This window comes from Dromiciops gliroides, chromosome 1 (genome assembly GCF_019393635.1).
Source record: "Dromiciops gliroides isolate mDroGli1 chromosome 1, mDroGli1.pri, whole genome shotgun sequence".
Classification (NCBI taxonomy): domain Eukaryota; kingdom Metazoa; phylum Chordata; class Mammalia; order Microbiotheria; family Microbiotheriidae; genus Dromiciops; species Dromiciops gliroides.
In genome coordinates this window covers 359,982,061-360,007,171 of record NC_057861.1, presented here as the reverse complement: position 1 = coordinate 360,007,171, position 25,111 = coordinate 359,982,061, and the positions used below count along the sequence as shown (strand labels likewise).

At 36.4% G+C, this 25,111-nt stretch overlaps 1 protein-coding gene across 1 annotated transcript in view; it reads right to left on the bottom strand.

Annotated features, from left to right (window-relative positions):
* The window catches only part of FBXL7 (F-box and leucine rich repeat protein 7), a 503,869-nt gene extending 494,967 nt beyond the window's left edge, over window positions 1–8,902 (bottom strand). The window contains exon 1 of the mRNA XM_043975574.1: window positions 8,326–8,902. Within this exon, the coding sequence (XP_043831509.1) occupies window positions 8,326–8,362 (37 nt within the window). The 5' untranslated portion in view covers window positions 8,363–8,902. The remainder of the gene's footprint in view (window positions 1–8,325) is intronic.
* Window positions 8,903–25,111: the final 16,209 nt, after the last annotated feature.

The following is a 25,111-nucleotide window of genomic DNA, read 5'->3' as shown; positions in this document are numbered from 1 at the left end:
TCTTGGCCTTCTATTTTTATTTGGAGGAAAATGGAGAGGGAACTACTTCAGGTAAATTTCGTTCCGGAAAGGTATCTCCATCCTACATTTCTTTTAATTGTCTTGCTGCTGCTTTTCATTCATAGCAAGTTCTCTTTTGTCTTAAAATGTGATTACAGTTTAAAGTCCTGGCCTCTCTAGCATCATAATGATTTACAAATGCGGTAAGCATTATTCAAATTCGTAAATTAAAAAAAACAAACAACCTCATAGCTAAAAAGGAAAAAGTTTTACTTAACCAGTTCACTGCTTCTTAAAGGGGAGGGAATGACCCCATGATGTTGCCTACTTTGGCATATGAAATGATTAGTGTTGTTGTTCGATACCAATACAAAATATACTTTTAATATAGAAGAGACTTTTAGATAAATCTATTTGAGGAGATACAGAGACAGAGATAGAGAGAAGTAGTCATTCTATTCATTGTCTAACATCCTTATCAAATAACATTAATTCAACTGCCTTAACTTACACACAAATACAAGAATCATGTCTTACATAACCAGTGAAAAATAAAGAGTAAATAGGAGAATCTGGAAAGAAGAAAAAATTAAATTTAAATACCACATAGGGAAAAATCCCAATACTTGCACTTAGCCCAAAGTGTAATTAGTTGCCAGAGGAGGTAATGGATTAACTGTTGCCTAAGGTCTTCAAAGTCTGGATGACCAATTATGGGATATGTTGTAGACAGTACCCTCCAAATATGGATATGTTGTAAAGGGGACCCTATAAATCTGGGATATGTTGTAGAGGAGACCCTACAAATATGTTCAAATATGGATTTGACAAGATAAATTCTGAGATTCCTTCCAACCCTGAGATTATTTACTTTATGACAAAAGATGAAACCTTGATGTATAGCAAATAAAAATATATTAATCATAGTTTTCCTCCTGATGTCTATAAAAATGATAACAAAAAGCAGAAGAGACAAATGACAAAGAAAAAGTATTTAAACCAAGCTATTATGACCTTGTGAGATAACTATAAAGTATATTTGTTTAGCATATATATTTAGCCGAAAAACCAAAAATATTCCCATTTGTATTTCAAATATTGAAATAAATCCTACTTTCTAGAGCCCTTCAAAATGTAATACCTGTCCTTCCCAAATTCTTTATATGTATATTTTTGTTTTTTAATTAATAAAGTATTTTATTTTTTCCGTTACATGTAAAGATAGTTCTCAACTTTTGTTTATACAAGCTTTACAATTTCAGATTTTTCTCCCTCCCTCCCCTCCCTCCCCCCTCCCCTAGACAGCAGGTAATCTGATATAGGTTATATCTATATCTATATCTATATATTCTATATATATATTATGTTCCATCAAGGAAACATTTTGTTTCTTGAGGAACAAAAGGAGGGACTGTAATGATTGGAATGACGCCACCTACTGGAGACTTGCTGTGGAGAGCTCCACCATGAGGAAAATGCCTCAGAGGCATTGTGGCTTTTCCTTGGCGTCAGGAAATGACGTTTGCTCATGGGTGATGTCTATCAAGTCTACCAGCCAATCAACTGGAGGAGCCTCCTATGGTCTGGGAGGAGACAAGACGGAGGAAAGGGAGCCTGCGCAGAGAGCGCTGGCCTTTTGGCTTCCGGACTTGATGGTGGTGGCGGCAGAGGACTTCACAGGAAATTTGAGGAAAGATAGGAATGCCAGGCTGTTAGAATTCTGTTCTCAATCTTTTTCTTTCTATTTTCCAATAAACCCTTAAAAACCTAAACTCGTTTTATCAGTGATTTTTAGTTAGTTTCCCCCAAACTGGGGGAACACATTAGAATCCACATTTAGAATCTTAAATTACACATTATATATATATACATATATATATATATATATACACACACATAATAACATTAATCCTATTTCTGCATTAGTCATGTTATAAGAGAAAAAATCAGAGCAATGATGAAAAACCTCAAAATAGAAAAAAACAACAGCATCAAAAACAAAAGAAATAGTATGGTTCATTCAGCATCTATACTCTGCAGTTCTTTTTTTTTTTTTCTTGGATTTGGAGATCCTCTTCCTGGAACTCTTCTGTGCCATTGCATTGGTAAGAAGAATATAGTCCTTCACAGTAGATCAACACTCAATGTTGATGATACTGTGTACAATGTTCTTCTGGTTCTGCTCATCTCACTCATCATCAGCTCACGCAAGACCCTCCAGGTTTCTCTGAACTCCTCCGGCTCATCATTTCTTACAGCACAAAAGTATTCCATTGTATTCATATACCACAACTTGTCCAGCCATTCCCCAATTGATGGGCACCCCCTCAACTTCCAATTCCTTGCCACCATGTAAAGAGCAGCTATAAATATTTTTGTATGTGTGGGTCCCTTTCCTCTTTCCATGATTTCTTTGGGAAAAAGACCCAAAAGTGGTATTGCTGGGTCAAAGGGTATGCACAGCTTTATTGCCCTTTGAGCATAATTCCAAATTGCTCTCCAGAATGGTTGGATCAGTTCACAGCTCCACCAACAATGCATTAGTGTTCCAATTTTCCCACAGCTTCTCCAACATTTATTATTTTCCTTTTTTGTCATTTTAGCCAATCTGATAGGTGTCAGGTGGTACCTCAGAGTTGTTTTTACCAAATTCTTTATATTGATTAATGGTACCATATTCTTGCAGTCATCCAGACTTAAAAGTGTAGTCACCTTTGATTCTTTTCACACATTCAATTAGCTGCCAAAGCTTTCCAGTTCTACCTTTATAATTTTCCATCTGTCTCCTTTTCATTTATACTGATTAACACTGTCCTAGGTCAGGCTCATATCACCATATCTGACCTGGATTGATCTTTTTTGGTGGTTTTTTGGTGAGGCAATTGGGGTTAAGTGACTTGCCTAGGGTTGCACAGCTAGTATGTGTTAAGTGTCTGAGGTCAAATTTGAACTCAGGTCCTTCTGAATCCAGGGTCGGTGCTTTACCTACCTCGCCACTTAGCTGCCCCTCTGGATTAAATCTTACTTGAACTATCACAATGCTTTCCTAAATGCCTTTTTCTCTACAAGTTTCACTCCTCTCCAACCTGTCCTTTACAGAGCTACCAAAGTGACTGTTCTAATGCATAGATCTTCATCACAACATTCAAAAAGATTCAAGGGTCTCACCATTTTCTAGTTAATGAAGTACAAATTCTTTATCCTGGCATTCAAAGTCTTCACAAATCTGGGTCCAACCTACAGTTTCTTTTCAAATAATGGTCTTTCAGTGACTCTGTATAACAGCTAAAATGGAATATTTTCTATTGTCCAACTCATCCTAACCTTTCTTTTCTCTATTAATTTTTGTATGCTATATCCAATGCCTGAAAAAAAAAACCCTCATCTACACATACACATATACACTTAACTTTTGAATTCTTTTTCAGCTTTAAAGGACCATATAAGGTAGTGTATTCTTCTGTGTAGGTTACTCTTTTGCCCCTAGCTAGAAGTGATCCCCTTCCTTCTAAAATTTCTCATGTCTCTTTGCTTGATTTTCCCATGTACTTATATTCCAACTTGTAATATAGTTTTCTATGTTCAGGCCTCTTCAGCTAAAGCTGTACAATTCTATTTAATTTCCAATATGTAGGATAGTTCCTTTTGTATTCCACTTAAGTATTTAAATGTAGGTTAAATTAAATTGAATTCTTAATTATTAATATAAAATTGCTGAATTATTTTATTGATATAAGATGATTGTACAGTGTGATTTAGGAAAGTTACTGTTTCTCTCCAGATAGCCATTTCATCTGCCAAATGAATAGGCTGGGCTAAGTGGCCTTTAATATACCTTCATAGTGCAGTGGTTCTACTACAGACTTACTATAGATAGGATGTTCTGTTTGAATTGATCTCCTAATCATCACAAGGAACATTAGAGGTGGGAAATAATGATAGCAAAGGCAGTTTGGTGTTTGATTTCCTTTGAATTTAGTACTTCCTTCCCTAGCTTATAAGCTGATGTTTTGCAAAGGACATGTTAAACTGTTTTTTAAACTAGATGAGAGGTAAGAAGAAAGAATTGTAGGACTCAAAAACAGGGAACAAATCCTGGTCCCTCTTATAGAGAAGCAATTTCTTACACCTGCTATTCCACATCAGCTCCCCAATAAAAGAGAATCCCCTACTTTGAAAATGGGACAGATTATAAAAATGAGTTCATTTTTCTTAAAGAAATGTAATTGCCTCGGACACTTGACACTTACCAGCTGTGTGACCCTGGGCAAGTCACTTAACCCTCATTGCCACGCAAAGAAAAAAAAAAATGGAGTCCTGGGGCTGCAAGGTGGTGAAGTGGATAGAGCACTGGCCCTGGTGCCAAGAGGACCTCAGTTCAAATCTGTTCTCAGCCACTTGCTAGTTAGTGTTCTTGGGGAAGTCACTTAATCCTGATTGACTGCCTTCCCCTGCAAAAAGGGGAGGGGGGAAAAATATAGTCCAGCTATGCAAATATCCTCAATGTGGAGACCTTAATGGGCTTATCCCTTCTTCTAATTCAAACCGACCTCTTCTATCGGGAGGAAAAAGAAAAGACACATTTTCTCTTGCTCCTCCACATAGGAGCAGGAGAAAGAGGAGGAGGAAGTAGAAGAGGAAAAGGAAAAAGAAGGAGAGGAGGGGGAAAATGAGGAGGAGTGAGGAAGAAGAGAAGGAGGAGAAAGAAAAGGAGAAATAATTGTGACCAAATAATCTTTATATTATTTCTTCTTATGTTAATTTGCTAAAGAATTAATTTTTTGAAATAAATTTCAGTCAACAAATTATCAATATATTTTACTTTATTAATAATAAAAAATCTTATCTATGAATTATAATAAATACTACAATCTGACTGACTCTTTTATATGAGGAAAGCCTTAGACTAAGTCACTGTGTCATACCTAGAATGTAGAAATGTTGTAGTCTACAGGGCTGAAAAGGTGAGTATTATACACCAGATTATTCTTAATTTCTGTTCTAGACTACTAAACAAACTAACTCTGCACCCTCTGTCTGCTCCAAGGTTTGAACATCTCCAGTCTATCAACCTTTATCAATGACCTGACCTGAATAATTCCAGTATTCTTTTCTTGGTAGGATTGTCAGATCCTTCTCAGTTAATATGGACATGGAAGAAAAAGAGTATGCATTTTTTTTCTACACCTGTGATTTCATTGGTGCAGGGAGTTTCTAGTAAGGGATTTCTTCTACTAATGCAGATAGATCTGTGCCTGCTCTGCAATTTAGAGCCATGAACCATTAAGAGGTTTAGTAACTTGCCCAGGGTCACACAGCCAGAATGTAGCAGAGGAGGACTTGAACCCAGATCCCATTTGTCTTATTATAGCTTTAATAGTGTTGTGCTATGGGGGGATAAAAATGATGGGTGAGCTTTGTTTCATAGCACACCAAAAATATAAAAAGGAAGGGGGGGGCTATAATTAGCTTTTTCCACAACAAACAATGTGGTGGAAGGAAAATGTTAAATCCTTTTATTTTTCATATTTCTGGACTCATAACAGATAAGGATTTTGAAGAGGCCTGGGAGGTTAGCTAATGATTATAGTATAATCCACTTATTTTAAAGATGAGGAGACTGAAGCTCAAAGATGTAAAGTGACTTGCCTAAAAGTAACACAGCTAGCCAACACATAGGTGTAAAAAAAAAAAAGGCAGAATTCAACACATTTGCATACAAATGGTGCTTAAAACATGTTGCTGGGTTGTTTTATTGTCATTGCCCAGCTAGGACTAAAATAGAGATGTTCTTCTACCTTACAGTTCTGAACTCTTTTCACCATACCACACTGTCTCCCTTACATTTTAAACCTTGAAAATATATTTAAGAAGAGATGGATAAAACAGCAGCTCTGGATTCAGGAGGGCCTGAGTTCAAATACATTCTTAGACACTTGACACTTACTAGCTGTGTGACCTTGGGCAAGTCACTTAACCCTCATTGCCCCACCCCCAAAAAAAGAGAGATATGAAAGAGTATAATTTTTGCTACTCATAAAGGGGATATTTAAATGACTTTATTGGGGGATGTGTGTGTATGTGTGAAAGGGTAGTCAAATGCTTAGCACTTGTAATTAGTATAACAATTTAATTTAGCATCATAATTTTAAAAATTAAATTGCATATTTTACAGCTCCTATAGAGAAAAACCACAGTGCATGCTTATATTCCTAGTTCTTTACCGAGTCTATCAATATATGTCCGTGAAAAAGGAAGGAGCTGATAAAACTGAACACTATGTATTCCTATAGCCAAAAACCAATTGTCTCTCAAAGTTCCCATTGGTTCTCTTTAACCAGCAGATCACAATGAGGGGTTTTGCCTATAAAATCTACACAATGTTTCTAAATCTGATCCCAGTAAAATTTCACTTTAGCTGAAGTGAAAATGCAGAGGTAGCATTTACGGATAACAGCTGGAGAACATTAGTTCCCTGTCTCTCCTTTTTTTTTTCCCTAGGGTTGAAAATTCTGCTGTTCAGACAGGAAGCAGTCATATACCACACACTGTATGATAGGAGAATTCTGGGATACAAGAACAAGTTGCCGAGGATAGGGAGGAGTGAATAGGAGTTTCACTAAAGAACTTGCAACTCACTCATTCTAGTTACCTCCCTCTTACTTACTATATCTCACTGATGGTATTCAGATACAGTTTTTATATTCTCTCTTCTCTCCCAAATTTAGTTATAAAAACTTTAAAATTTACTAATTGAAAGAAAATGCTTGTTCATTTATTTTTCTACCATCTTAACAAAAAAGATATTTATGATAGCATAGGGCATTGCCAGCATTTACCGTTTGCTCTTCAAAAAGTCAATTTTGAATCTCCCTTAAAAAAAAATAAAGTCTCAAGTGACCCTCCAAGGGGAAAAGAAAGCCATCTCTTTCCAAGTTACTCTTTTACTCATGTGAAAAACAAAAGAATTTTTAAAAAAGAAAGCAACATGAGAAAACTTGAAATTTTGTGGCTTTTTAGAAAATAAAGACTTTTAATTAGAGGTGATCTTTAGTGTAGGTTAAACTGCAATCTCACAAGCTTGTTGAGAGGCAAAGAAGCAAAGCAGCGCAGGCTAGAGTGTATACACACACACACAAACACACACACACACACACACACACACACACACACACACACACACACACACACACACACACACACACACCCCTCAAGTATACAGTCTGCAGCTACAATGGAAGGGATAGGCATTTAACTAATAACATGATCCTGGTTACAAGCTTTAAAATACCTGCAAGTTTGTGTGCACTCAGTCTCAGTTTGTAATAGGCTTTCCTACAAGAAGCGGGTGATGTGAAATTGACCTGCTTTGCCAGGCCAAGTTTAACAGAGGCGACCTAAGAGGCCTTTTGAAAGTTTGTAACCATACTCTGCAAACAAAATGAGGAGGGGAATGCTTGTTGTTTGTGTCTTATATGACCAATCATCACTTTTTAAGGAGAAAGAAAAAAAACAACACCACCCCACGCATCCATCCTCCCTTAAGTAGGAGAAGAGTTTTAAGTTTATCCTAATTTGCAAGTTTCTAGTTGACAGGCAATATTTCTATGCAATCTCCATCCCTCCATAACAGATGGTTCGTTGCCAGTCTTGAGTCCTGAGAGAGCAGACAAAACATTCACACATTCTTCCTTTCACAGGAAGGATAGTTGGTCATTTTTTTTTAAGCAATCAGGAATAAGGGGCAGTTACAAGAGAATGGAAACAAGGTTCCTTTCAAAACTTCACCACCACAAAAGAGTTCAGCTGAGTGTTCCACACAGACTTAGGAAGTTTTCACCACGTTCTTAAGAACAAACAAAACACGGCATAATGTCAAGGAATAGGGCATCAATTGTTGCCTGGGCCAAGCAGGGCCAAGTAGGAGGTTACAGTGTTCAGAAATAGCGCAGAGACAAACCTTCATAAATTCTAATGACAATCCAGGAAGTGCCTTAAGGAAAACCCGGGGTGACAGCTGTAAAGGTATGAATCATAAAAGAAGGAAAGAATTCCTCTGGGAACTTAACTAATTGCTCCCCTTTCCCCTCCCCCTCCCTTTTTTTTAAATCCCCATTTTTTTTTTTCTGGTAAAGGGGAAAAGGTAACGTTCCCAAGTCCTTTATGCTGCGAGTCAAATCAAAGAGAAAAAAAGGGCTGAACTTTCCATCCCGAGAAGGGAAGGGGAGGAAAAGAAGACGTAGGGAGGGGGAGAGGAGGGAGAGACAGAGGAGGCGGAGTGAGCTCAATTCCCGTACAGTTAGTAGATGGATTAATCTCACTCACCCTCACTGCCGTACTGTTTGCCATTGTTCGCTCCCATCCTGCAGGCTTCATACTCTCCTTCTCCCCATACACACCATGTCTAACCAGCCAAGACGGGGGCTCTTAGGCAACCAGGGGTTGAGGAAAGCGAGCAAGTGAACCCTCCTATCCCGGACGATTACTTTGACATACTTCAGAACCCCCAAACAAGGACCATCTCCGGGAGGGCAATGCGCCCCCCCTTCCTGGTTCTCCAGATGGGCTTGCTCTTTTTCTTCCACCCCTTGCTTCCCTCCCGCCCCCGTTTCTTTCTATTTTTTGCAAGTAGGGTAACCCAAGGGGCCTCAGCTCCACTAATAATCCACACTCCGGGTCAGGCAGCGGTACTAATGCAATCCATAGGTGCAGCTTCCAGCATCCCAAGACCAGTCTGGAACGGGCATCCCCTCCGGGTCCCCATCCGCGCCCTAGGGCTCCAGAGGGTGAAAAGAGGAGAAGCTGCCTGGCTCCCTCTGTCCAAGCGCTTGCGATCCACTTCTTCCTAAGGGAAAGTGCCGCTGCAAGCCACTTGTTGCTGGTTCCCAGAGAGGAGACCCACGGCCCTACGCTGCTCTCCAGTGGCTCAGACTTTTGTTAGCACCAGGCGCCTCCTCTCTTTCTGTGTCAATCACAGCGGGAGCCCCGGCGAGGAGGGTGGCTGGAGGAGGGAGCCGAGCCTGTAGAGGCAGCCTTTTAAAGGAGCCGCACGCTTTTAGCTCCCGGCCTTGGCCGGAAGCTAGGGAGCACTCAACTTTCAACAGACTCCCCTTGAAGGTCCTGAAACCTTTTGGGAGAAGGGATCTTACGACTGATTTTACTTTATAATTATTTTGTGGTCGTGATTACTTAATTGTAAAAGAAGATTTTAGGTGAGCATTTGAAATAATATACACCTAATTTATATAATATCTACATTATACATTTCACCTGTGGATGGATCAGTTATCTCCTGGATCTGTTATCTTCCTTTCCTTGGGCGGGCAGTAGTCACTCTATGTAACTGGTCAGTGTGTTCTCTGCAAATTTATAACGCATTTAGATTTAGAAAGGGAAGGGACATTAGAGATAACACCATCTACTTCCTTGTCTTTCCAGGTGCTACAACTGAGGCTCCTAGAAATAAAATGATGATAAGATACAACGGACAATCCAGGCTCTAGACTTTGAAGGCTTAGGTTCAGAAATGACTCTTGTGCTATTACAAGGCTTTTGGTAGTTTCCTTATCCAACCTGAGCCTTAATTTCCTGATTTGTAAAATTAGGGAGTTGGTCTAGATGACTTCTGAAGCTTCGTTAAATCTTGAGGCAACACCATTCAGTAAGACAACCCAGATGATCTGACTCTAGACGCAGTGCTGGGTCCGCAGTTAGGTGACCTGAGTCAAGGGCCTTACTGATTAGTGGCATTACCTCATGTAGCTGCCTCTTTCTGTTCTTCCAGAGATCAGAGGAGGGGGCGGGGCTTTCCTCTAGATCATGTAACATATTTAAAAGAAATATTTATATGTCGATCTTTTTCAGTTTGTCACCACTTAACGACCTATCCTGAGAGTTTTCCTGTGGCTCCCCCATTTTTTAAAGGGATGGACGTTTAAAGAGGAAAGGAAAATTGGGAGGTAGAAAGAATATAGGGAAAGTTAAGAGGGAGTCATATGAGAACCGAGGAAGTTCTCCCCCACCCTTCTAAAGTATGTTTCCTGGCTCTGAACTTTCAATAGCTTCCTAGCCAGGAAATGCATTTTTTTTTCCTCCTTACTCAGATTTTTTTTTTTCTCCTTGAAGTTTGCGTTATTCTTTGTTTAATGTATGACGACTGATAGTTAAAATTAACATGCAGTTTCCAGAGCTATAAAATTGCCAGATATTACTAACATATATTAAAACGAAATAAAACAAAAAACCTCCATGATCATCGGATTCAAATGTTCCTCAAACGAATCTGAAAAGTTTGGAATGTCAAAACACCTATTTGTTGATTCAAGATTATGCATTTAAAATGCATGAAATAAACCCTCCATAGATTTCTTATTTTAGGGTTACCCTTACATTGGAAAGCCCATTGTAAATATATTCATTTAAAGTTTCAGATATTTTAGGTGAAAATAGAATTATATGCATTCCAGTGATGATTCTAACTGAGCAAAAGGAGAATGATTTTTTTTTGTTTTTTTGTTTTTTGCTGGGCAATGGGGGTTAAGTGACTTGTCCAGGGTCACACAGCTGGTGTCAAGTGTCTGAGGCCGGATTTGAACTCAGGTACTCCTGGAGAATGATGTTTTAACAGGGTCTTATAATATTTATGTTTAAGTGTTGGACAAAAGCATGAAATATTTGCTTTATTATGTGGGGAGTATTTTTCATTTAAATAATGCATATTTATACCATGGGACTATATGGCCCTCTCAGCTCTAAAGCTATGATGCTACTGTCCTGATATTTCTGTTCAATTTTCTTTAATTGAAATAACATTTTTTGACAGCATTTTTGTTGATCCTATACTACTTTTTATTCCAGAATTTATAGTAATTTATTCTTAGTGGGTCAAAAACATTTATTAGCAATTGCCGTAGATTTGGCACTGTGATAAAAATTGGGCATATTATGATAGGGAAGCTCCCTCAAGGACTGTAGGAGATAATATGTAAATAATTAGGTGCATATAAGATATAAACAGAGTACATAGAAAGCAATCTCAGAGGGGAAGTCACTAGAAGCTGGGGAGAAAGGAGAGTTCTTAGCAGAAGCTCTTTCAGAAGGTCGTGTATGAAATGAATTTTGAAAGAGACTGAGGAAACTGAGGCACAGGTGAGGAGGGACAGTATTCCAGGCATTGGAAACATCCAGTTCAAGGAATGGAGATGGGAGATGGGATATTTTGTGAGAGGAACAGCATAAGCCAACATATCTTAATTATAGAATGCATTGAGAAAAATAAATTTTAAGACTGGGAAGGTTGGAAGGGGCCAAGTGATGAAGAGCTTTCAATGCCAAATGAAAAACTTTGGATTATATCCTGGACATCGCAGAGAGCCACAGGAGTTTATTGAGGGGAAAGACACAGTCAGAGATCAGACCTACTCTTCAGGCGAATCTCTCCAGCAGCTGAATGGAAAATGGATTGGTATTGGGGAGAAATTAGAAAGCCATTAAGGAGTAGAAGTTGGAGGTAATGAAAGTCCAAATTAGGGTGGTTCTATGATTATTATAGTTTATATGCCCATATATTCTAAAAATAGATCCTAGATTGTAAGCCTCAGAGGTGTATCAATGTTCTTTTCATCATTTTATCACCTTCAGTTTGTAGTACAGTTATTCATTCATAGCAAAGTGCTTGGTGAAGTTCTTATAATGGAAAAGGTGGCTACTAACTAGGATAGACAAGGGAAGCTTTTCTAGAAAAAGTGACATTTGGGTTGTGCTTTAAAGGATAGGTAGGAATTCATTAGACCAAGAGAGAGAAGAAATTTTGGGTACAGTGACAAGCATAAGAAAAGACATGGAGTCAGGCAGGGAAACAAAATACATTTTTGGATAGCAGAAAATAATCTAGTATAATAGTAATAGTAATAATAATAATAATAATAGCAGCTAACATGTATATCATGCTTAGTATGTGCTGAATACTGCTATTCACGTTATAATTATTATATCATTTGATTTTACACAAGAGGAAACTGAGGCAGAGGTTAAGTGACTTGCCCATTATCATATAGCAAGTAAATATCCAAAACTGGATATGAAATCAGGTTTTCCTGATTCTGGGTTCTGCATTTTATCCATTGTGGTTTAAGACCAAGCTAGTGATTGTGGATAGGAGCCTCCACTGTAGACAAAAAAGAAATTAGAACTTTGCCCAGTCGGCAATAGAGAATCTCTGAAGAATTTTTTTGAGCCCAATAGTGAGAAAAACAGATATAAAAGATACACAGTGATCTGATGTTTATTATTGGGAGACAAGGACAAAGAAAATATAAAAAATAAACTATGTTCACTGTTTAGTCTATTGAACTGGTTCTGGTTACATTAGATGATTAACTATTCAATGCATATTATGGCCATTATAAGAAAACATGATTCTTTTATATTTTAACTATCTTATGACTGGCCTTCTAGGTCAAAGACAAATTGTCATTTGGGATACAAAATGAAAGTAAGGAAAGAGGAAGAAGTGGGTGAATTTTAGTAAATTGTAGAGACTAATGTTAAGTAACCCAATTTGAATTTAACTACGGAAAAGTATTTATTTGATATTGCCAACTTTCCAAAGAATATGAAAAGACAATACTAGTCTTATATTTGAAATTCCCAGGTGATACAAAACATTTATTTTAGCTAAAAGCACCAGTGTTCTTACCTAAGTCCCCAATGTCCCACCCAAACAGCAATCAACAAGTAATCAGGTTTTTGTATTTTACCTCTGTACTCTCTCTGTCCATTTTCTAGTGGAACATAAACAACTGAAATGACTAGAAAAGATAGCATCTTATATAGCAAATGAAATGCAAATACACAGTGCTAGATAATAAAGGGCATGCTGTAGTCAGATAGTCTAAAATATATCTTATTTTATTATATATTTTAAGATAAATTATTTTCACATCCCTAGAAATATTTCCATTTATCTTTCCTTACCTAATATTTACAAAAATCTCAAGACCCATTTATACATGTTTTTGTATTTTCTCACACATATTTAGAAGTTTTCCAATTCCATCCCCCAACAAAACCATTACACCCTTAAAAACAGTCCTATTTGAAAGATAATAGCCACTGAAACATTGAATGCCAGAATAAGAAGTAACATTAGGGGTTGTTTTGTTTCGAACCCCTTCTTGAAAAAAAAATCCCTGCTACAACATCTGCAACTAGTCATCCAGCCTCTGGGGAAACTCTCCATATTGCCCGCCCAATGGCATTCAATCTACTTTTGCGTAGTTCTAATTGCTAGAATGTTTTACCTTACATCAAATTTAAATTGGGGTATTTGCACTTTCCACCTTTTATTCCTACTTCTGCTCTTTGGTTCAAACAACATTGCCTGTATGGAGGCAGAAAAGGTATGCAAAACCAACTGAAACAGTGGAACTCTTTGAAATAAATCTAGTTGAAATCCAAAGTGGAGTTACTTGACGTTGTAATAAGCAAGGCTTGGTTTGGTTTGGTTTTAAAGGGAATAAATCCCTTATAAGATATTTATGAGATTAAGGTTTTGAGAACTTGACTTTGATTAGCTGGGAAGTCTGAGAAATAGAGAGCCAGCTCTTATTTGGGGAAAGGGTTGTATGATCCCTTTCTTTCTGCAAACTGTCCAGTTTTCATATATGAATGTGAAATTCCTTAAAAATTATTATTTGTAAGTTTCATTGATCATTCACAGCTCCTAGTGAAAGGCAGCATGCATAATGAATGAAGAGTTGACATCAGGAGGAAGGAATGACTGCGTTTGAACTCAGCTGCTAACATGTATTAGCTATGAGATCCTGGGCAGGTTGTTAGTTTCTAAGCCTCTCTAAGACTAAATTTCAGAGAAGATGCTGATTTTTATCACAGAGTAATCTCCTCACCAGGAGTTCCCTATGATAGCAAAGTCAGAGGTCAGGTTAAAGAAATGATCAATAAGTCAACAAGTGTATATTAAGAACCATTATGTGACAGGGACTATGCTAGGTGCTAGAGACAAACATGAATCACAGTCTTTGTCCTCTAGAAGCTTAAACCATATCCTTTTATTTTTCCATCAGTAATTTCCTGGTGTATCATGCTACATTAAACTGTTTCTTTTTTCTATTATTGTAACCAATAATAATGTTAATTATTGTAACCAATAATAATGTTAAAATACATCTGTGGTTTGGTTAGTTACATTGACCAGTCTCTGTACTATAGAATAAATTATGAATCATTCTTTCTACCATTCTATCAAAGGAAGGAAGAATGATTTCATTATTGATTCTATAGTACAGAGATTGGTCAATATAACTAATCAAGGTACAGATGTCTTTTAACGTTATTATTGGTTCCAATATTTTTGTCATTGTCTATCCAAGAAAACTATATATAGAGAGAGAGTATATTCAAATGCACATATATAGTTTTATTTACTTTATTCTGCATCACATCATAAAAAGTCTTTACAAAGTTATCTGAATTCCTCATACTCATTTCAAATGCACCTTCCTATTTCAATACATCAAGGATCCATGATTTCATTGGTATGAGTTCTCTTTCCAACCATGGAGATTTCAATATTTCTATTACTTAACAGTCTTTGAGAGTTACTGTGTCTCCCCAAATTCATCCCTTTTCAGTCAATCCAGTGGTGAAAAATAAGCTAGGTTGGTCATTCAAAAATGGTCATACAATTTACTGCCATTAATGCTCAGTCTCTACAACTTGCTAAAAACTGTTATGGCTTGCTTTCTGGGGCACGACCTCTTAAAGTCCAGGGATACCTCCATGCCACAATAAATGATTGTAGAAGTTTGTGAAAGCTCTAAAAGTTTAAAAATACGTGATGTTGGGGAATATTCTCTCCTTGATTTACTTAGAATAGTGTGAATTCTTTTTTAGTTTGTACTCATAACTGGGAACTCAAATTATCTTTCTTCAGCATCAAGTGAATGTGAGAATGTACAGTACCTGGCTGGTTTAGACATTTTAGTTAACAGAATGATTCAGAAAAAAAATAGAAAGGAAAACTTTGGTTTCAAGTATTAAAGCTTTCTAAATTAATCAAAAGAACCAGTTATTTGTCAAATAACTCCTTCCTTTGTACTATGTAGATCATGGTTTAAAATGGAAGGGCAGGGAGAGGTAAAATTTTTTACCATTTTAAAATTCTCCCTCTAAATGACTAACCCCGTGGCATTTTAGTTGCTAGGATGAATGTCAACACTAATAGCAATGGAAATAAGTTCCTTTCCAGAACTTGACCAAAAAAAAAAATACCATATTCAAAAGTCATCCTGATTTGCAAACAAAACAGGGTCACATTTTCTCTTAGGGAGGGGCCACACAAATAAAGTTTAACTTGCCCTTGACCCATTTGGCACTGCTGACTGACAGGCTGACAGAAGCGGCCTTAATGAAGCCATAATCCTACTGAAGCCAGCCATTAGGCCTTCTTCTATCCGTCTGGTTTGTTAGCTGCTTAGTGTGTTAAGGAGCAAATCATTAACCACTGGTTTCTGTGGGAATACTGTAGACAAAACAAATCCTAGAATGAAACCTATATTTGGAACAATTTAAGGTTGGAATCTCTGATAATGACAATTGAAAATTAGCCATAAAAAAAGAAAGAAAATGAGCCAAGTTAGTGCATGATTGAAATCTCTGCTTTTAATTTATTGTAGGTTGCTGTGATTACTTTTTCTAGATATCATGACTTTGGTCTCAAAATTTGGACATTATGCTTAAATGTCAGTTACTTTCACATTTTGGCATACTATACATTTTACACATTGAGGTGAATTATTGTTAATTCTATAATTAAAGTTCATGCTTAGCAGCCTATTTTTTCAGTGATAAAGTTTAAAATGTACATTTTACAAGGGGAGAAAACTCAAAATTCCAAAACAAAAGAATGGTCTTATTAGTATAAATAGAAAGTCATATTCTTGATAATGAATTTGTTATTACCAAGCCAGACCTGGAATATAACTGTAAACTATTCCTCTGGAATCGCAGATGGTAATTTTAATTATAATTGACATAGATGTGTCACCTACAAGTTTTAAAACACTTTTCACATTATCTCATTTGAGACTAACATTGTGAAGTAAGTACTAGAGGTACTCCAATTTACAAATATAAAGAAACCCCTAAGACTCAGATTTGAAGCAAAATTGTCAATGGTCTCACAGCTAAGCATCAGAGGCAAGATTTTCATCCAGCTCTTCATAATTATCAGTACAATGCTTCATCTAGTATGACAAATATAACCATTGTTTTGTATACTTGAAAGATCTAGGAGATTCCAGAATCTAGTTCTCATTTGGTATTCCCCAATCTTGGGGAGCTTCCCAAGGGTACTGACTTCTTTTTTTCAGTTAGAAATAAATAAATGCCACTTAACATCACAAAAAAAGTTTTAGTCAGAAAAATAGTTATGGTACTCTATGTCTTGATTTTAGATTACTTGTAGGGAATGGGTCCCAAGTTGTAGAAAGGGGCTCTCAAGCCAGGGATGATAAAGGGACATGGTAACTGGTTAGAAAGAGATTACAGAATACCTCTATGATAGCATTAGATATAGGACCAGATGCTCTTTGGCAATTCCATTGCCTTTACCTAGTTCTGGGTCACAGTTCAAGAGCAAAGAGGAGCATTTTCTGTTAAGAGGAAATGGAAGTCCTAAGGAGAAGTATCACTTCCAGACCTAAGGTATCAGAGACCCTGAAAAGCAGTATCATTTCTAGTTCCAAGGGAACAGTGGTCATGAGGAATAGTATCAATTGCAATTCCAAAGGATCAGGAGCCCTTCCTGAGCAAGGACCAGAGTTCAGACCAGGATAGCAGTGGCCACACCTCTCCCCAGATCACAGCACTGTGAAAGCACCCCAAACTTCCAAAACCCCAGAATTAACTTTGAAAACAGCAGGATGAAAAAGCCTAAAGCATGAGACATTGTTTCCCCCCCATCCCCATGCCAGAAACAGAGCCCAACTTTAACTTAAAGTTTTCAATCAAAAAATAGGGTGGAAAAATGAGCAAAAAACAAAAAAAAACTCCTGACCTCTATAGTAACAAGGAAGAGTAAGACACAAACTCAGAAAACAATGAAATCAAAACAGCTATAAGCAAAATCTCAAAGGCAAATGTGAATTTGACACAAGCCCAATAAGAATTCCTAGAAGAGCTAAAATGATTTTCAAAATCAAATAAGAGTGGTAGAGGAGATATTTGGTAAAGAAATGAAATCAAAAGAAGAAAATATGAAAAGTTAATTTGTATCTTGGTAAAAGAGGCACAAAAATACTAAAGAAAATGATGCCTTAAAAAACAGAATTGGTCAAATGGATATTTAATTAAATAAATGACTTTCAAGCATTTCTGAAGAAAACACCAGAACTGAATAGAAAATTTCACTTTCACAAAGAAGACTCAAGAGAAGAATAAAAAGGTAAACATGAAAGAAAAACCATAAGAAACTCTGTAAGGTTAAACTATTTACCTTTCTATATGGGAGGAGAGATGATACAGGTATCTTCTAAGAAGTTTGTCATTATTATAGCAGTTATAAGGATTCTACATAGAAAGAGGGTGTTATTGATATGGAAAAAAGGCTAGGTAAGAATGCCCTAGAAGAAGTGAGAATGGAGGGGGAAAATAGGGAAAATTATCTCACATAGAAGAAGCACACAAGACAGAGCTTTTATAGTGGAGGGGGAAATGGTGTGTGTGTGTGTATGTATGTGGGGGGTAATTCTTGAACCTCACTCATTTCTAAATTGAATTCAAAAGGGAATATATATATATATATATATATATACATATGTGTGTGTGCATACATATACATATATGTACATCCACACTCAATTTGTAATGAAAATCTTAGCAAAAAAGGGAAGTAGGTGAGAAAACAATAAGAAAAATTGGGGGAGGGGGTAAAAAAGAGAGGGAAGATAAAAGAAAGCAGTAGTGAGGGCAGCTAGGTAGCACAGTGGATAAAGCAGAGGTCCTGGATTCAGGAGTACCTGAGTTCAAATCCGGCCTCAGACATTTGACACTTACCAGCTGTGTGATCCTGGGCAAGTCACTGAACCCTCATTGCACCACCAAAAAACAAAGAAAAAAGAAAAAAAATTAGACATTAAAAGAGTGGTCAAAAGCAAAATGGACTTTAAAGGACAGAGAGAGAGAGAGAGAGAGAGAGAGAGAGAGAGAGAGAGAGAGAGAGAGAGAGAGAAGAAGAAGAAGGAGGAGGAGGAGGAGGAGGAGGAGGAGGAGGAGGAGGAGAAGGAGAGGAAGAAGAGGAAGAAGAGGAAGAAGGGGAAGAAGGGGAAGAAGGGGAAGAAGAAGAAAAAAGAATGGAGTGAAATGCAGACTTAATAATCAAAACTGTGACTATGGATGGAATGAACTCACTCATAAGATAGAAGCAGGTAGCAGAATGAATTAGAAACCAGAATCCAACTTGAAACACATAGACAGAGAAAATAAAGGGGGAGGGGGGAGTAGAATCTATTACACTTTCAATAAAGTAAGAAGGACAAGGGTAGCAATCATGATATCAGACAAAACAAAAGCAAAAATAGAACTAATTAAAAGGGATAAGGAAGGAAACTACATTTTGCTAAAAGGTACAATACATAAGAAGTGATATCAATACTAAATAATGCACCAAATGGTATAGCTTCTAAATTCTTTTGTTTTCTTTTTTTGGTGAGGCAATTGAGGTTAAGTGACTTGCCCAGGGTCACACAGCCAGTAAGTGTTAAGTGTCTGAGGCCGGATTTGAACTCAGGTCCTCCTGACTCCAGGGCCAGTGCTCTATCCACTGCACCATCTAGCTGCCCCTGCTTCTAAATTCTTAATGGAAGAATTAAATGAATTATAGGAGGAAATAGACAGTAAAACCACACTAGTGTAGACCTCAACTTTCCCCTCTTAGAGCTAGATAAATCTAACTATAAAATAAACAAGAAAAAAGTAAAGGAGATGAAAAGAATATTAGAAAGGTTAGATATGATGGAGCTCTGGAGAAAACTGAATGGAAATAGAATACTTTTTTCTCAGCTGTATATGGTACCTTTGCAAAAATTGACTGTTTTTAGGAGATAAAAACCTTGCGACCAAATGAAGAAAAGCAAAATAATAAATACAACCTTTTCAGACCATAATGCAATAAAAATTACATTTAATAAAGGGCCATGGAAGAATAGATTAAAAGTTAATCAGAAATTAAATGATCTAATCTTAAAAAGTTGGTGACCCAAAAAATAAATCATAGAAGCAATAAATACTTTCATTAAAGAGAATGACAACAAGGAGACAATATATGAAAATTTTGTGATGTAGCCAAAGCAGTAATTAGGAGAAATTTTGTGGCTCTAAATGCACATATTAATAAAAGAGAGAAAGGACAAATTAATAAACTCATCATGCAATTAAAAAACTATAAAAGAACAAATTTAAAATTTCCATTTAAATGCCAAAATGGAAATCCTGAAAATCAAAGGAGAAATTAATAAAATTAAAAGTAAAACAACTAGTGAATTAATAAATAAAACTAAAAGCTTCGTTTATTTGACAAACAAATGATGAAATAGATAAATCATTGGCTAATGTGATTAAAAAATAAAGAAGAAACCAATTTACTAGTATCAAAAATGAAAAGGGTGAATGTACCAGCAATAAAGATAAAACTAAAGCAATTATTAGGAGTTATTTTGTCCACTTATATGCAGTAAAACTAATAATCTAAGTCAAATGATGAATATTTACAAAAAATATAAACTGTTCAGATTAACAGAAAAGGAAGTAGAATACTTGAATAATCTTCTCTTAGAAAATGAAATTGAACAAGCAATCAATGAGCTCCCTAAGAAAAAATCCTCAGAACAAGATCAATTTACAAGTTAATTCTGCCAAACATATGAGGAAAAATGAATCCCAATATGGTATAAACAATGTGAAAAAATCTGTAAAGAAGCAGTTCTACCAAATTCCTTTTGTGACACAAATATGGTTTTGATACCTGAACACAGGGGATATTTAAAAAAAAAGAAAAAGTATAGACCATTTTCCTTAATGAATATTGATGTAAAACACTTAAATAAAATAGTAAAAAGGATGTTACAGCACTATATCACAAAAATGATACACTATGACAACATGGGATTTATACCAGAAATGCAGAACTGGTTCAATATTAGAAAAACTATCAGCATAATTGACCATATCAATAGCAATAGCAATAAAACCACATGATTATATCAATAGATACAGAAAAGGCTTTTGAAAAACTATAGTGCTCATTCTTAATACAAACTTGAAAATGCGTAGAAACCAATGGAACCTTTGTTAAAATGATAAGAAATATTTATCTAAAACTATCAACAATCATTCCCTGCAATGGGGATTAACTAAAACCTTTCCCTATAACATCAGAGGTAATGCCATGCATTATCACCACTATTATTCAATGTTGTACTAGACATGTAAGCTATAACAAGAGAAGAAAAAGAAATTGAAGGAAATAGAACAGGTAATGAAGAAACAAAACTGTCATTTTTTGCAAATCATATGATGGTATAGTTAGAGAATCCTAGAGAATCAACTAAAAAACCTAGTTGAAACAATTAACTCCAAACAACAACAGCAAAGATGCAGGGTGTAAAATAAACTCATGTAAATTATCATCATTCCTATATAATACCAACAAAATCCACTAAGTGATAAGGGGGGAAGCCCCAGAGTGCTGGGCCATGGATGGAGGTCAGGCAGTTACTCACAGTCTTTCTGTTAATTTTAAACTCTACTAAGGACATGGAACATAGCTATGGCTCTGGCACTTCCTTGAGGAAATTTTGACACCACTTGGGCTGAGTTTGAAAAGTCTGCTGGAGATGGGGCTGGCTCCCCTTATACAATTGACTGGGGAGTAGAGCTATCAAGTGGCCTGTTCTTTCTGATGAAGGGTAAATTATATGAACAATGTGAGGTGTTGTTTTGTTTTACTTTTGTGCTATATTTGACTACTGAAGGGAAAGTATTCTATGGTTTTAAAAAATCAACTCTTTTGCTAAAGAAAAGAAAGCAGCAGGAAGGAATAGAAAAAGAAAATTCCATTAGACTATATAAAATACTTGGAAGTGTACCTGAGAAGACAAATGCAGGGATTATATAAATACAATTGCAAAACAGTTTTACACACAGATCTAAACAACTGGAGAAATATTAATTGTTCATGGGTAGGCTGAACCAATATAATAAAAATGGCAATTCTAGCTAAGTAAATTTACTTATTCAGTGCCATATCAATTAAACTACCAAAAATTTATTTTAGAGTTAGAAAAAATTGTAACAAAACTCATCTGGAAGTATAAAAAGTCAAGAATATCAAGGGAGTCAATGAAAAAAAAAGTGGAGGAAGGGAGCCTCGCAATTCCAGATGTCAAACTATATTACAAAGTGGTAGTCATAAAAACAATCTAGTAATGACTAAGAGATAGAGTGATGGATCAGTATTATAGATTAGGTACAGAAAACACAGTAGGAAATGACTACAGTAATCTAGTATTTGATAATCCCATTGGTCCGAGCTTTTGGGGTAAGTACTCACTATATGACAAAACTTGCTGAGAAAACTGGAAAGCAGTTTGGAGAAACTAGACAAGGACAAGCATCACACACCATATACCAAGATAAGGTCAAAATGTATAAATGATTTACATTTAAGAGATGATATCATAACTAAAATAGGGGAATATGGAAAATTGTTCCTGTCAGATCTATGAATAAGGCAAGAAATAAAGGAGATTACAAAAAATGAAAGTTATAGTTTCAATTGCATGAAATTAAATGAGCATTTTCACAAACAAGTGAAATGCAACCAAAATTAGATGGAAAACACAAAACTGTGAAAACTTTTTCATAGAATGTTTCTCTGATAAAGGCCTTATTTCTCGCTCCTTTAGGGATCTGAGCTAAATTTATTAAAAAAAAAAAAGGAAAAGAAAAGAAAAAAAGAAAGGAAAAAGAGCCATTCCCTAATTCATAGCTGGTCAAAGGATATGAACAGTCAGCTTTCAGAAAAAGAAATAAGATCTATCAAAAATCACATAAAAATTCTTCAAATAACTGTGCATTAGACAAATATAAATCCAAACAAGTCTGAGATACTACCTCACACCTATTAGATTGGCTAACATAACACAAAAGGAAAATGACAAATTCTGGAGAGGATATGGAAAAGCTGGGACACAAATGCACTGTTGGAGTTTTGAACTCGTCCAAGCATTCTGGAAAACGATTTGAAACCATTTCCAAAGGCCTATAATGTGTAACCATTGACCCAGCACTACCACTACTAGGTCTGTATCCCAGAGAGGTCAAACAAAAGGGACTGAACTAGGTAGCAATAATATAATTAGAAAGGAGGGAGTAGATAAAAGAAAGATTGGGTAATTAGAATTGCCAGGACCCAGCAGTTGATTGAATATAGCTACAAGGGAGAGCAAAGAATGAAAGACATTGCCAAGGTTTTCAATATAGCCACTTGGAGAATGACAGTGTTATGAACAGAAATAAATAAGATAAGAAGTGCTGTGGGATTGCAGAGGAAGAAGATGAATTAGACTTGTGACATGTTGAGTTAGGGGTGATGGCATACTATTGAGTTGAAGCTATATGGCAAAAAGTCAGAAATGTGGGACTGAAATTATATTAAAAAGGAAATAAAATGTATAACATACATGACAAATATTTTCATGTAAAAATTAAAAATACATTTTTATGTTTAAAAGAGTAAACTTCAGTAACACATATTTACAAAAATCTTAAATATGACAAGACTGAATAATGTTGCTGTTGAGTGATTTTTCAGTCATGTCTGACTCATAATGACCCCATTAGGGGTTTTCTTGGCAAAGATACTAGGGTGGTTTGCCATGTCCTCCTCCAGCTCATTTGACAGATGAAGAACTGAGGCAAACAGGTTTAAGTGACTTGCTAAGGATCACACAGCATCGAAGTGTCTGAGGCCATATTTAAACTCAGGAAGATGAATTTTCCTGACTTCAGCCCTAGAAGTCTATTCACTATGTTACCTAACTACTCTCCCTCTCCCAAATTTAGTGTTTCCATTGATTTCCTACATCTAAGACAATTTTCACTTTTGTGGTCAGCTAACAAGGATTAATTCAAAGTCAGGATATAGACAATTTTAGGAATTACATAAAATTCCCAATGCTTTAAGTCAATCACCTTTGAAAATCGGGAAACATATGAAACTTAATGTTCCATTTCTCTTAGAGATAAGTCCAACAATCATCAGGAATTCTTCAAGGCATCCACCTCTGTCTCTGTCTCTTTCTGTCTCTCTCTCTGTTTTTCTCTTTTCCTATAAATTTTGCTTGTTTATATTAGAGAAGGAATAAATATGTAAATTCTTATGTAAGGATTGATGGTATGGGTCCCCTCCCACTCCAACTGAACACAGAAGGCCAAGACTTCTTGCTTGAATCAATCACTCAGAGGCAGGGACTGTCCCAGACCTCTATTTAATCAAGCAATCAATTAAAGATGGAGAATAGGTGTTAACATAGGAAATATACTGGGAAAGGTGAAAAGCTATGCACACAGTGCATGCTGTGGAGCTTAAGATAAAGACAGTATAGAATCTATCCTTCTAGTTTTAGGCCAGCCCAGTGATGGAGTAGCTTCAACTAAGTTTATGAGAGAGGGACTCTTAGGTGAGAGGCGCAGGGAGAGTGTCTGTCTCCCCCACCACTGAATTTTTGAAGTTGAATGCTTATTTAGGTATTGGTAGCTGTGTCCCTGGAACAAAGTGGAAGATGTGGAGAAAGACACCTCATGATTCCACAAGAAGACCAGAAGAAAGCTTCATATATATTATATGTATACAAATGCACACACACAGATAGATAGATAGATAGATAGATAGATAGATAGATAGATAGATAGATAGATAGATAGATAGATGGATGGATGGATGGATGGATGGATGGATGGATGGATGGATGGATGGATGGATGGATGGATGGATGGATGGATGGATGCCTTTGGGGGAATTTATGAGTACCCCCACAAAGAAAAGGACTTTTAGCAAACAGCAATTGTGTATTACCCCTTTGTCTCATGTTATCTCTCCAGTTTTGAGCACATTTCCTCCTTGATTCAATATATGTAATTGTGGATGAGTTGTCCCTGGTTTGGGAGAACGTTTTGTATGTACTGTTCTCACTATATTGCCTTAGAAGCTCCTTTTTCTGAATAGTTATGTAACTCTGCCATCAAGCATTTAGTAAGTTAGTATATGTCATGCACTGTGCTAAGTGCTGGGAATACAAATAAAGGCAAAAGATAGTTCCTGCCCTCAAGGAGCTTACATTCTAAGGGAGAAAGAATACACATGAAAGGAAGCTGACAAGGAGAGGGAAAGTATTCAACATGGGGATTTCCAGGGGCAGTGGATACTGATGAAATGTGAGTTATTCTCTTTCTGCATAGAGTGATGAATGGATAGAAAAATACATAATTAATACAATTCATTAAGATGAAAAATAGGCATCAGGTAGCATGTGAAATCCCTTTAGGGGAAGAAAAAGTTTTATGTAAATATGAGGCATGGGGCAAGGTCAATTTCTTCCTAATTTGTAGTTATTTGTATTTCAACCTCGATTTATATATGAAGATGTCATAGGGTTTCATCCTCATCCTCCACCCCCAAATAGCAAGGAAAAATTGAAGTTCACGAAGAACACATGTTTTGATGAATGGATTGTTTCACACATTAGGAAGTGGGTGGAGCTGTGCATCTGGGTTGTGAGTAAGGAGAGTGCAATTGCACTTTCCCTGTTTAGGAGGGCAAAGTCTCCTCTGGTAAAAACCTGAGGAGCAGCCCAAATCAAGGGCATTGTGATGAGTAGGTGATATTCCCTCACATGAGCTAGAACCGATGCAGTTCTCTCTTCTAGTTTTCATCATTCCCAGAAGTAACTGAAGTAATAAAACAGACATATGTAGAAAATCTTCTACAAAGGAAGACCCTAAAGGCTTTCCTCTGTTCAATTCTCCATTAATT